At 30.6% G+C, this 11,689-nt stretch overlaps 4 protein-coding genes across 5 annotated transcripts; 2 read left to right on the top strand and 2 right to left on the bottom strand.

Moving 5' to 3' along the window:
* The first annotated feature begins 559 nt into the window (after positions 1–559).
* On the top strand, positions 560–1,423 carry Lamtor4 (Late endosomal/lysosomal adaptor, MAPK and MTOR activator 4). The gene is made up of 3 exons (XM_031973731.2): positions 560–782; positions 854–933; positions 1,011–1,423. The coding sequence occupies exons 2-3, from the start codon at positions 862–864 to the stop codon at positions 1,251–1,253; spliced, it is 315 nt and encodes a 104-aa protein (XP_031829591.1). The 5' UTR covers positions 560–782; positions 854–861; the 3' UTR covers positions 1,254–1,423.
* A 50-nt stretch (positions 1,424–1,473) lies between these two features.
* LOC116425714 (coiled-coil domain-containing protein 130 homolog) lies at positions 1,474–3,072 on the bottom strand. The gene is made up of 5 exons (XM_031973780.2): positions 2,903–3,072; positions 2,432–2,749; positions 2,099–2,359; positions 1,873–2,005; positions 1,474–1,800 (listed from the first exon to the last, which is right to left on the bottom strand). The coding sequence occupies exons 2-5, from the start codon at positions 2,741–2,743 to the stop codon at positions 1,571–1,573; spliced, it is 936 nt and encodes a 311-aa protein (XP_031829640.1). The 5' UTR covers positions 2,744–2,749; positions 2,903–3,072; the 3' UTR covers positions 1,474–1,570.
* Positions 3,073–3,443: 371 nt separating this feature from the next.
* aub (aubergine) lies at positions 3,444–8,320 on the bottom strand. Of its 2 annotated transcripts, none has more exons than XM_031973768.2 (10): positions 8,110–8,320; positions 7,174–7,423; positions 6,772–6,853; positions 6,532–6,660; positions 6,230–6,438; positions 5,986–6,171; positions 5,709–5,879; positions 5,367–5,646; positions 4,937–5,292; positions 3,444–4,850 (listed from the first exon to the last, which is right to left on the bottom strand). In XM_031973768.2, exons 2-10 carry the CDS (start codon positions 7,405–7,407, stop codon positions 3,801–3,803), a joined length of 2,697 nt encoding a protein of 898 aa, XP_031829628.1. In that variant the 5' UTR covers positions 7,408–7,423; positions 8,110–8,320; the 3' UTR covers positions 3,444–3,800. The 2 variants fall into 2 exon arrangements, with proteins under 2 accessions (XP_031829628.1, XP_031829627.1); XM_031973767.2 differs by having other exon boundaries at positions 8,081–8,284.
* Positions 8,321–8,407: 87 nt separating this feature from the next.
* Positions 8,408–11,595, top strand: LOC116425709 (HEAT repeat-containing protein 3). Its single transcript, XM_031973769.2, has 6 exons — positions 8,408–8,979; positions 9,073–9,333; positions 9,396–10,351; positions 10,439–10,721; positions 10,790–10,963; positions 11,036–11,595. Exons 1-6 carry the CDS (start codon positions 8,836–8,838, stop codon positions 11,144–11,146), a joined length of 1,929 nt encoding a protein of 642 aa, XP_031829629.1. The 5' UTR covers positions 8,408–8,835; the 3' UTR covers positions 11,147–11,595.
* The last annotated feature ends 94 nt before the right edge of the window (positions 11,596–11,689 follow it).

Below are 11,689 nucleotides of genomic sequence, written 5' to 3' on the forward strand. Positions count from 1 at the left end.
CTCCTAACATTCACGTCGGTTCACTTCCAGATCTGCGTGAACATTTTTGCAAGATTGTATTTTATTATATGTTGTTGACAGATTTTTCTTAATGATATGACCATGTTGTTAACGAATGACATTATGTTTTAATAAATTAGATTGTGCAGTTCTGTCATCAAATTTTAGCTTACATTTGTATTATTACTTTCAAGTTTTTAGCAATGAATTTTAGTATTGATGAAAAATTAAGTAGTGAGGAAGACATTAATTTCTGTTCTGTCAGTGTAATATTATATAAATGTTTAAGTAGTAATTATTCTGGCTTTAACTTAATGCATTATTATTAAATGTAATATTATAAATAAAATGAACTATATGCGCAAGTAAAGCATTCAAACATGGTAAGAAGTTATGAGCAATATAAAACTTTGATGAACATTGTATGTCTTCTTTTATGGAAAAATGTACGTTCATTAAGTTGAAAAGAAAATATATAGTAATATCTCTTTACCTTTTCTTAATAATTTGTTCAAAATGAAATTGATCTTTGTGACTTGTATGACATGTTCATTTCGTCTGAGGAATTCTACATTACCGACTTGAACGAATCGTCAGTGTTCTTATACAAAGAGATAAGTTCATTGTTGTGACAGCTCGACAGTTGGTTTTGTTTTAGTTTCAGTGAAATTAAAGCATAAACCACGCAAGAATCATTTCATTTCTTTAGTCCTTCGTTAATTTGATTTAAATTCGTAATCATCAGTACGGTATACGTATTCACTGTTACAAGCTTCAAAAAGGTTAGAATTTACGCAATTTTTTAAAAATTCTATATTTCAAAACATCTTACTTGTGACTTTCACAATTAAAGATATAATCATGCTGTTGCTGGAACGTATACCAGATCAAATTGGATACTTGGTTTTAAAGGAGGATGGAGCAGTAATAACGGTAATTATTTTGTTAATAGAATATATTAGAAAAAGGACATGATAATTAATGTTCTAAATGACACTTTATTATTCTAGTCTGGAGGCGAATTAGAAAATGATGAAAGGATTGCAAATATTATTGTAGGCTTAGTCACACTGACAAATAAAATTGATCCTAAGGGATTTCCCAGCAATGATGCCTTCGACAAGATATCCATAACATACCCAGACCATTGCTACGTTATTTGTCTTTCAAATAAAAAGATTCATGTAGTTAAAAAAAGATTGGTTTCTGCAACTACTGCAGTTGTGGAACAGCAGCCTCTCATTGATGCATAAATTAAAATTTTAAGAGATTGTATAAAGATAAAATAGTTTTGAGTCATATAAATAGAAATTATAATAAATATGTAAAAAATTCTTAAATTCAGAATATGCTCAGAATTATTAAAAACTGTAAAATAATTTTGAATATATACTATACTAATAAAACATTATTAAAGTATAAAAAGTGGTCTTTTTTCCTTACATAAATGGAATTTGTCATAATATAATAATCTGATATATTACACATGGTTAACAAAATAGTACAAATTGTATTGGTTAAACATATAATTTACAATATATTACAGATTCCATTAGTTAAAAAAAAAATACTATGAATCATTGTCTGTATCAGAACTATCATAAGTAACTAGTGATGTATTTAATGTACTGGTCATTGTGCTTGATGTTGAAGGTTGCGGTTTTAACTCTGGAAGTTTTGGTGTTTCATTTTTATGTTTTTTATCACTGTTCACAACAGATTGCGATACTTTTTTTAACTTATCTTTGGAACGTACAATAGAAACCAGACGTTTTAAAGGATGAGATTTTCTTTTACCATCTGTAACATGTAAAACAAATATTATCATCAAAATAAATCATCAAAAGAGATATATTATTTAAATAACCATACCCTTTTTATGCATCAGTAGTTTTGCCAACTTTATATCATCTTCATGTTCATTCACCAAATCTATATTTAATCCATTTTTTTTAAGTAACATATGATCAACACCTTGTTTTTTCTGTAACTCTTTTTTCCTTGTCTAGAAAACAGCATATTTTTTAATAAATAATTTGTATAACATGGATATTGTAACTTATGAGATTACATTAAACAATTAGTGCATATAACATACTCTAAATGCAGAACGTAATGCACAGTTTGAAGTGTAATCATCTTTCCACGTAGCTTCATTAAGTGCTATTGCACTTTCTAAGGAAGAATCACGTGATTTTGCTATTTTTTTATCTTCTATACCATGTTCCAATTTATACATTGCATCATCATAAAGTCTGCATGACACTTCTTTAGTTTCCGGTACAATTTGTTCATTCTCTTTAGGGTCCCATCTATTTTCTTGTCGTCTTGCGCCACTAACTATCACATAGTCTAAATTCTACATAACAAAATGTGTTGATTAGACTCTATGCAAATGACAATATAGTGATATATAATAAAAATATTTTACCGCTGGATCAGTTTTTATCTCAAAGTGATTATCACAAAGGTGACATTTCATACGAAACTGATATAAAGGTGTGCTATAATACATTCCAATCTTCTTTTTCTCTGCATTGTAACGAACACCCATTCCTATATGATTACCACATCCGTCACACCATATATTATATGGCATCTCAAATCTGATAATAAGGATACCCATGTGCAATTTACGTGCTCTTTCACGTAATGCATGAGTACCAAGAAATTTATTAAGTCCTCCAACCCGTGGATCATAATCAGGTGGGTAATATAAATTTGTTCCTTTACGTTCACCCATTGTTCTCTGAAATGAAACAAATTACCGAAATTAAGTTATATGTGTCTTATTTAGTATCAATCTGTCATATTCTGAATACACAAAGTATACATAAAATAAATATTAACATTTAAACGTTATAGTGACAGTTGTATTAGTATATTACTATTTCAGCAATACCTTGTTTTTTTACTGCGTGTTTATAAGAAAATTAAATCCATGTAAATACTTGATTATGAATGTATTTAAACTAACTCGTCTCTTTCCTTCTTCTGCGTAACGATTAAACAGAAAGAATGTTACGGATTGTGGCGATATTAGCGCCTCAGGATGAAAGGAGCTACTGCCATCTAATGGGAACAGGTATTAATTACAGTTAGATTTAAATCTGCGTTACAATATCTAAAAATATAGTATATATTATTACATACTGATTAAGTAGTCACATAATAATATAACATAATGATTATGTACTTAAATAATATAATGCATAAACAAAAAAAATATACTGAACCTAAAATAAATTTTATAAAATAAAATGTTACAATGTTTATACGGTGATACAGAACATACATGATTTCTTGTAATTCAACCTAAAAATTAAAAGAAAACAACAGTTTGATACGGTCATTTTACAAATAGTAACAAACATCTTTAATACTTTATGGTATAACAGAAATAAAATGATGACAGTGTTCTACTAACAGAATATGACTATAGAGAAATGATAAAACGGTAACTTTATTGTTCACGTAACTTATACGTTTAGGTACGTGTAGAACTTAACACATACTTTTCAAAAGTAAAAAAGTAAAAAGGCAAAACTAAATATTCATTCATATAAACATAAAAAAATATATGTACATGTGTTTACATATTCACACACACACATATATATATATATATCATTAGTACCTTCGAGTCATCACATTAATGCATGTTTCAGCAAATAGGAACTTTTATAACTATATTCTATGTATTTTTAATAACATATACATTTCTTAAAACTATCACTTAATAAGTATCTCTTTCAGTCATCCACGTCCAACTAATAACCAAATAGAATGTCGCGAAAAAGTTACAAATAATATAAAAGATTTTGCATTTGAGTACTTGGCGGACGACGTATAAATTGGGATACCAAAAACGCTAATTTATGAGCATATTGACAAGGTGCGGGTACTCGTACGGTACCACACCAATTGTAATACATATGAGTTAATTTGTACGTTATTCTTTGCAGCTGATCTGCTCTCCATCCAGTCGTATCCGCGATTACATTATACGCGCATGGAGATACTGTGCCTTGTCTTACGCTTTGAGATATGATGTAAAAATCGTATTTCATAGGATTAGTAATTCGATCATCTATTATTGTACCTGGCGGAGGATTATTTTGATTGTAAAATACCCGAGTATTAATGCGTTTCGTAACTATTACGAATGCCATCTTTACGACAGAAATATCACCATAAATACCGGCTAGTTTCGATTTAATTTGTTCAACCTCATGTTCGTAAACATAAGGTATTTGTCCATCTCCTACACCATCACGGTAAATTACAATATGTGATGGTAAATTTTGATGTAATTGTCTGTAACAGTGTAAAGCCTTAGCCAAGTTTACGGAGAACTCATTAGACAGTTCTTCTCCTGACGTATGAGCGGTTACAGCACTAAAATATCTTGTTAAATTTTTATCTAATGATGCAACCATTGCACCATAATCACGACTTTTATCAGTTGGATCGTGACACACATCAAAACCAACAACCATTAAATTAATTGGTGGTAATTCAACGCTCCATGGAGCACCGCCTAATTTACACGCCAATTGAATTGCCACCTTTGTGGCGATTGATCTTGTATTTTTCGTTAGATTCTTTGCAAGAAAAACTTGCGATGGTACTGGTCTGTCGACTGTGCATTTTTTCTTAATAGCGCCATAACGGTCGGTTCTATTATTAGAAACAACGCAATATACTAGTTCTGGATTAGAACTACTCATTATTCGTTCTAATGTGTCGGTGTAAGTATTTGATCTATCATCGTTAATGTCCCAGAATCTGGGACTCTCGATTCGACATCCCATTGCGTTAGCCACTTCTTGCAAGATACCCACAAATTTCTGCGAAGTACAATAAACGAGTTAGTATAATTAGTAACATATTAATTAGTAACATGAATAATTATGAAAATTATAAAGAATCTCACCTCAACATCACGCCTTACGCGATTCACACAAATTACGACCCAATTGCTTAACTTGACCACGTTGAACAAATGTTTATTATGGACTTCTCTGGTCCAATCTGCGAATTGTCCAGCAGGTGCCTGCCTACCACCACCAAATACTATCTTTTCCTGTGGTAGTATACGCGATGGTATTTCAACCAATCTTTCATCAAGCTTTAGATTCCAATCATTAAGTTCTTGTACTATTGCCGGTTCTGAACGGAGTCTTCTATTGAATGTCATCAATTTGTCTATACGTGATTTAGGAGATACACGAGTATGTTCTGCTAACGCACGCATCAAATTGAAATTCTCTCTCATATTGTCAGTTAAACCTACAATGAAAGCAATATCATATAAAAAACATATAAGATAACTTATATATATATATATATAAAATAGAACAGACCTGTTGCACGACACAATTCAGGAACTAGATATACCAACTCTGTTTGACCTGCACGACGCTCTCTTGGTTTTAATCTTGAAACCAGCATTGGTTGTGAATCATTACGAATTTTAATTTGATATTTATTTCTGTAATAATCTTTATATGATATATTTTCTCCGTTTTTTAATTGAAACGTTGAATTAGGAGTTGCATCAAAATCTATGTCAGTTATACGATATGTGTTGTTATTGTAATCCGTGAGGACAACCACGCCCATAACTTGATCTTGATATGATTTCTAAAAATTAGCATAAAAATATAATAAAAACTGTACACGTTCTTTAGAATTAATAGTTTTACCTTATAATCATGACGACTTAGTTGGTAACAATCATTCAATATGTCTAATAAAGTTTGCTGGCGCATTACTTTATGTGTTATTTCAGCACACATAAGAATATCAGATTCATGTTGTCTTATAGAAGTCAAATATCCCGGCCATAGCTCTAGCCGAAAATCACGAACTTCCACCTTTAATGTAATTATAAAATCATGTAAGCCAAATTCTTTTGAACATTGAAAAAATCAATTTTATTATAACATATATAGAACTATGTAAGATTCATGGTTTACTTACTTTGCTACGCGCATCAAAGAAATCGCGTCCAACAAGTTGAAGCTTCAAGAGGCCCAGACATTTTCTCATTATTATATTAAAGAATTGAATATAATGTTGGTCACCTCTAGTCATATCACCAACGAGACGCACAGTGATCCTGATTTTTGTGTCATCTGATTGTCTATTAGACCAGAGCTCTAGTTCCTGAAATTACAAAGTCAATAAAAATATATGCAAGAAAATTCTGAGTGAGAAATCTTACATCTTGTATACGATGGCTTGTATAAAGTACTGTTCCGTCAAAAATATACGCTCCTAAAGTTTCTTTATGCAATCTAAGTAAGCCTTTTCGTACAATTGTACGATCTTCTTCTGGAGAAAAATCAACTCTGTACTGATACAGACACCAATCAGTTGTAGCAAGTAATTTGAAATAATTTGCCTGAAGCATTACTTTAGCTCCAGTAGTTCCTATAAGTTGTAAGGAACATATACTATATATTACGTAAATAACAATATTGGGAAATACTAAAATTTCGTTTAGTCGAGACAATATCTACAAACCTTTTTTGGACACTAAAGTTGATGGTTTTGTGTGTATTTCTGCTGGAAGTGGTCGTCGTCCACGCATGGCTCCTCTTCCCAATGCTCCAGCATCTCCCTGTCCGCTTGTACCACTACTTGGATCATCAACTATGAAAACAGTTGTGTATCAAGAATAGAAATCTATTACATTTAATTGAATCGAATATAAAAAAGGTATTTTTTGAAAATTATTTCAAGTATTTGCATTACTCAGCTTACCATCCATTTTTTCACTTTTTCCTGCATATCCAGGACCACTATCACCTCGTGGACCTAAACGTCCTACAGCACGTCCGGTACTCTATTACATTAAAAAAATTGTATTATTTTCTATCTTCAATTATTAATAATATTAATATATTTAAAATGATGTAGCTAAATTAGGTCTTCTAAATTTTTTTCACTTTCCTTTTTATCCCTATTTCCAATGGTGGAAGCTTATTGTGTCATGGGTAAATGGTAGGGACATAACATACCAGTCCCAGAATTTTTAAAAAAACTCCCTGAATTAATAATTGTTTCTAATAAGAACCCATAACAAGGAAGGTATTACGAGGACAATAAACAACAAAGCCACAAGTAAGGTATATTTCAGAATTTAAGAGTAGATTTTTAAAGAACCTGAGTCAACTGTGGTCTCGTATATGGTGTTTGAGAGGTTTGTGGAGGTCCAGGTTTTCGACTCCATTCGCTTGTTGATGGCTGAAATGACTGAGGTGGCTGAGATGACTGAGAAGGACCAGGTCCCTGAGAATATCCAGATCCCTGAGAATACCCAGGTCCTCGAGAATATTGTCTTTTATCATCTTGGCCACGTCCACGTCCACGACTTTTACCACGTCCTTGGTTAGACATGATTCATTAAAACTACCTAAAAATGATGAAACCACTAAATTTTCTATTAACACAAATAATACTAATTTATTAGGATAACTAATAACAAGTATATTCTATAAAAACTAAACACGAATCCGTTGCCTTTTATCTTATTTTTAATGTATTACTTTTTTACAAATATTTTGATCGTACCGCAAACTGTTTGCATTCACACACAAAAATAAAAACACCGCTGTTTTTTTCAAGGACACGTGGATATAAACCGAAACTTAAAACTATTGAACACAATTTTAACAAATATATTTTTTCACTTAGCCATGATTATAAAAAGAATGTTCAGAAGAACTTTTCAAAAAAGCCTGAAAGCTATTAAATAGTGCTTAGAGTAGCCTATTGCATATTGTATCAAAATACTAAACAAAAAAATAAGAACATTATTCGTATTCACTTAAGCTAAATTGTAAATGCATGGTAGACGCATATAAAGAAAGAAAAATATTCTAGTCTAAGATTAAATCTACGTTATTAAAAGTAAGCACTATGTGCAAAAGTGTAATATGTATCTTTATGTGTATTGTACTTCTATTAAAACATAAATTGAAAAACCGAGTTTTTTATAGAGCAATTTTTAAACAAGTAAAACTAAAATTAAAAATTTATTATAGAGTTTAAATTGTAGACAAAATCTTACAGTTGATGATACAATTACGTTAATATTACTGTGTAATAAACTGGTACTTCTTCACGCTGCGTGTGGAATGAATTTTAATGGTATGAAATGACTATTAGCGCGCGTACTATGAAAATGTGTCCGACCAGTGTCGTATTAATGCCATATCAAACCCACACTTTTAATTGCCACTTTTTCTTCTTCCAAAATTAATATCAGCACATATAATGTTCTTAAGTTCTTAATAAAGAAGGACGGAAGAACAAAAATGTAAATTATATAAAAAAATAACGTGGGAATTGAAAAAGTTTATAATGCTAGCGTATACGAATAGATACGTGATTGCGAATAAGTTGTTAATGCGCATACGCAGTATGCACTCATAGAATTATGGGTAATTTATTGCAAACTTATTGGTCATATGGTTTTAAAATTATCATATTTATAAATTTTTATGAGAATGAGCACTAAACTAACAAAGTAAAACAAAAATTTGTCATTAATGATCTTGTCAACTATATATAATTAAATAAAATTTTCAGTTTTATAAATGAATTTTCACATTTATTACAAATAAAAAAGTTTGATTAATAATGTTTAATGATAAAAATATCTTTAAGTTTCGTTTCTATATCAAATAGTCTTAGCGAAAAAAAGAGAGCAAAAGATGAATGAGAAAATAAGACAAAGACAACTTGAACACGTGGGTCGAGCTAACCTATTTTAGAGTATGGTCGAAGGAAAAAACGTGTGAAAAGTTTTAATATTATTTAAAAATGGGAAAACAAAAGAGAGAGAGAAGGAAACCTCATAAGGAAAATCCTACGGGACTCCCATCTGTTAAAGACTTTCTGAAAACAGAAACTGAGAATGTTGCAAACGAAGATCGAGAAATTGCTTTACAGCGAGTATACGAAGAAGTAAGACACGTTTTAAAAATACAATATTACAAATATTGCCAATTTTTTATTAAAACAGAGAAGAACCAAATGATTACGTTATAACTATTCTAGATACAATCCGCTAACGTTGAAGAAAAATTATCGGGGTTGCAAACATTGGAATCAATGTCCTGTGATTCAGGACTTGCCACGCAAATTGCACAAGATGGAATTGCTAAAATGATAGGACCATTACTTGTTGATGGTAATGTACTTGTAAGAGCAGGGAGTGCCAGTGCTTTAAGGCACATTGCAGATAATGGAATTGTAGAAGCGCATGAGAGTTTAATGAAGGATGACATCATGACCCCACTCTGTTGTTTATTAAAACAAGTAAGCTGGAAATTGTCTCCTTATATTGTTACAATATTTATTTATGTATTTTCTATTTATAGTATTATACGGACTGGCAACCAACATTAAATGAAAGTGAAAAAAGCAAAGTAAATGATGAGAAAGAAGCTTTTGTCCAAGCAATCACATTGTTATGGACATTGTGCGAAAATAATGAATGTGCAATAAAATATTCCAACGAAGAGGATCTTGTATCTATTTTAACAAAATTCTTTGACATTACCATTTATGGTATGGAAATTGTTACAGTTATTGTACAATGTTTATTATCTTTGTCAGAAGACAATTCTGCTGCTATTAAAAAACTTAAAGATCATGAAAGTACACTTATACAATTATTAAATTTGGAGTCAAACAGTGCCAATAACTCTGAAGTAACATGCCTTAAAACTGCTGTATCTGCATTGTTAATTAATATATCTAACTGCATGGATAACAGTCTTACAAGTACTAGCTCCAGTACAATAATTTGTAAAGCGATAACTGTCCTCTCTGAAACACTTTCCATTGATTGCAAACAAATTTTATGTGAGTTGACGTCCATTTTACCTCATGAAAAAAAAGCTTTCTCAATTAAACACAAGAAGAAAGTACAGGGAAGTAGAAAGCTAATTGGAGCTCAACAACAAGCATTGGAAATTTTAACTAACTTATGTTCAGAAGATCAAGAAAATGAAAATGACTCGGATTTGGAAGATTCAGACCTTGAGAGTGATGGTATAAATGATGTTTGCATGGATGATAAATTATGTAAACTAAACTTATCTCTACCTCTAGAAATAATTGAAGTTTTTAATAGTTGTGACATAATTAAAAAGGTATGGGACAAGACTATGGCTGTGGAAAAAGATACAGTAGAAATATTGGAACAGAATGTTGAGGGAAGAGCTGTATTGCACCAAATGCACACTCTAATATGTAGAGCATATCTATGTTTAAATAATTTAGTATCATATTTAGAAATTGATGCGTTTGGTGGTTTGGAAAATATATATAGGTAAAATATGGCTCAACATTCACCTACAATTACGATTTCACTTGGAAAAATAGATCAATTGAAAAATGTTTCTACGTTTTAATTTAGGATGTGGCTCAACATTGGAACTGTTGTCTTCAAAGATGCAAAGCCTAATGATACTGAGTTATTAGAATCTGCTACCGCAGCTATGAGGGCAATTCTTCAACGATTATCCGAAGTTAAACCAAATATTTTTAACCAATTAACATTAGTTGATTTGCAGCCAATGTTAAACGGAGAACGGCAATGTACTAATGCAAATATTCGCGCAAATCTCATACGTATATTAGGAAACATTGCTTTAATTTTAAGAAGTAATAATACCCCTGAAGCCAATGAATTAGTCAAAGTAAAATATATATTTCATATAAAAATTTAACCGTGAGTGATCCTATATAATAAAAAGTGTCGTTTTAGGAAGTCACAGTGTCCTTATTAAGCAGTTGCATGATGGAATCCAAAGCCTGGGTTATTGCAGAATCTCTAGATGCAGTAATGGATATATATGCAGAAGATGACAGCGATCAGTTAGCGAATGAAATCAAACTAGTGGAGAAATTACGTGAATTAGTACCAATTTTTAAAAATAAGGTAAAATACTATTAAGTTATACTTTCGAATAAATAAAATAGCAACTTATTTTTCATATTCATTTTCAAATAGGTACGAGAACAAAAAAAGACTTTGGGAGACAATGTCGCGATCGTGTCTACAGTCAATGCGAATATCGTAAGATTTATAAAATATAAAGTGAAAAGGATGAGTATTGTGTAAAAAAAACTAACAACGTTAACTGGAACTTATTTTACTCCGTGTTTTTATATGACTATTAATATTCTCTCAAGAAGTATACTATTGCTATACTACTGATATTTACATTATATTTATTTCTAATAGATATATTAACATGTTCGCTACTAACGTCATATATTTATGACGGATATAATCCCATACTGTATACAAAGAAACAGAAATAAATCTTACAGATATTATTTAAAGTTATAAGATTCTGTTTTATATTTAGGAACTCATTGATTTGTTTTAATTTAATTGTTTCAATACTTTGTTTAGAAGACTTGTTGGCTCGAATAAAATATTACAATTGTGAGGATCATGTACCGAAACAAACGCTGGTAGCGAAGCTGTTAATATATTCATTTGATTTGATGAATATCTATACAATAAATTTTGTAAATATTACAATTAAAAATAATTTGGAGTTATTTTTCTTTTATTTACTTATTTATAGGAAACTGTTGAATGTTTCTAGTTATTGGTAGAGCATAAATGTTATTAAATTTTTAAATTTTATTCCGC

This window comes from Nomia melanderi, chromosome 14, assembly GCF_051020985.1.
Source record: "Nomia melanderi isolate GNS246 chromosome 14, iyNomMela1, whole genome shotgun sequence".
NCBI lineage: Eukaryota > Metazoa > Arthropoda > Insecta > Hymenoptera > Halictidae > Nomia > Nomia melanderi.

Bases quoted from the DNA above. Each gene is read 5' to 3' on its own strand.
- aub (XM_031973768.2), bottom strand. From the start codon at position 7,407: ATGTCTAACCAAGGACGTGGTAAAAGTCGTGGACGTGGACGTGGCCAA. The intron at 5,293-5,366 runs GTCTGTTCTATT...CTTTCATTGTAG, and splicing joins TGAATTGTGTCGTGCAACAG to GTTTAACTGACAATATGAGA. The intron at 4,851-4,936 runs GTGAGATTCTTT...TGTACTTCGCAG, and splicing joins GCGTAAGGCGTGATGTTGAG to AAATTTGTGGGTATCTTGCA.
- Lamtor4 (XM_031973731.2), top strand. From the start codon at position 862: ATGCTGTTGCTGGAACGTATACCAGATCAAATTGGATACTTGGTTTTA. The intron at 934-1,010 runs GTAATTATTTTG...TTATTATTCTAG, and splicing joins AGGATGGAGCAGTAATAACG to TCTGGAGGCGAATTAGAAAA.
- LOC116425709 (XM_031973769.2), top strand. From the start codon at position 8,836: ATGGGAAAACAAAAGAGAGAGAGAAGGAAACCTCATAAGGAAAATCCT. The intron at 8,980-9,072 runs GTAAGACACGTT...TAACTATTCTAG, and splicing joins TACAGCGAGTATACGAAGAA to ATACAATCCGCTAACGTTGA. The intron at 9,334-9,395 runs GTAAGCTGGAAA...TTCTATTTATAG, and splicing joins TCTGTTGTTTATTAAAACAA to TATTATACGGACTGGCAACC.
- LOC116425714 (XM_031973780.2), bottom strand. From the start codon at position 2,743: ATGGGTGAACGTAAAGGAACAAATTTATATTACCCACCTGATTATGAT. The intron at 2,360-2,431 runs GTAAAATATTTT...TTTGTTATGTAG, and splicing joins AGATAAAAACTGATCCAGCG to AATTTAGACTATGTGATAGT. The intron at 2,006-2,098 runs GTATGTTATATG...GCTGTTTTCTAG, and splicing joins CATTACGTTCTGCATTTAGA to ACAAGGAAAAAAGAGTTACA.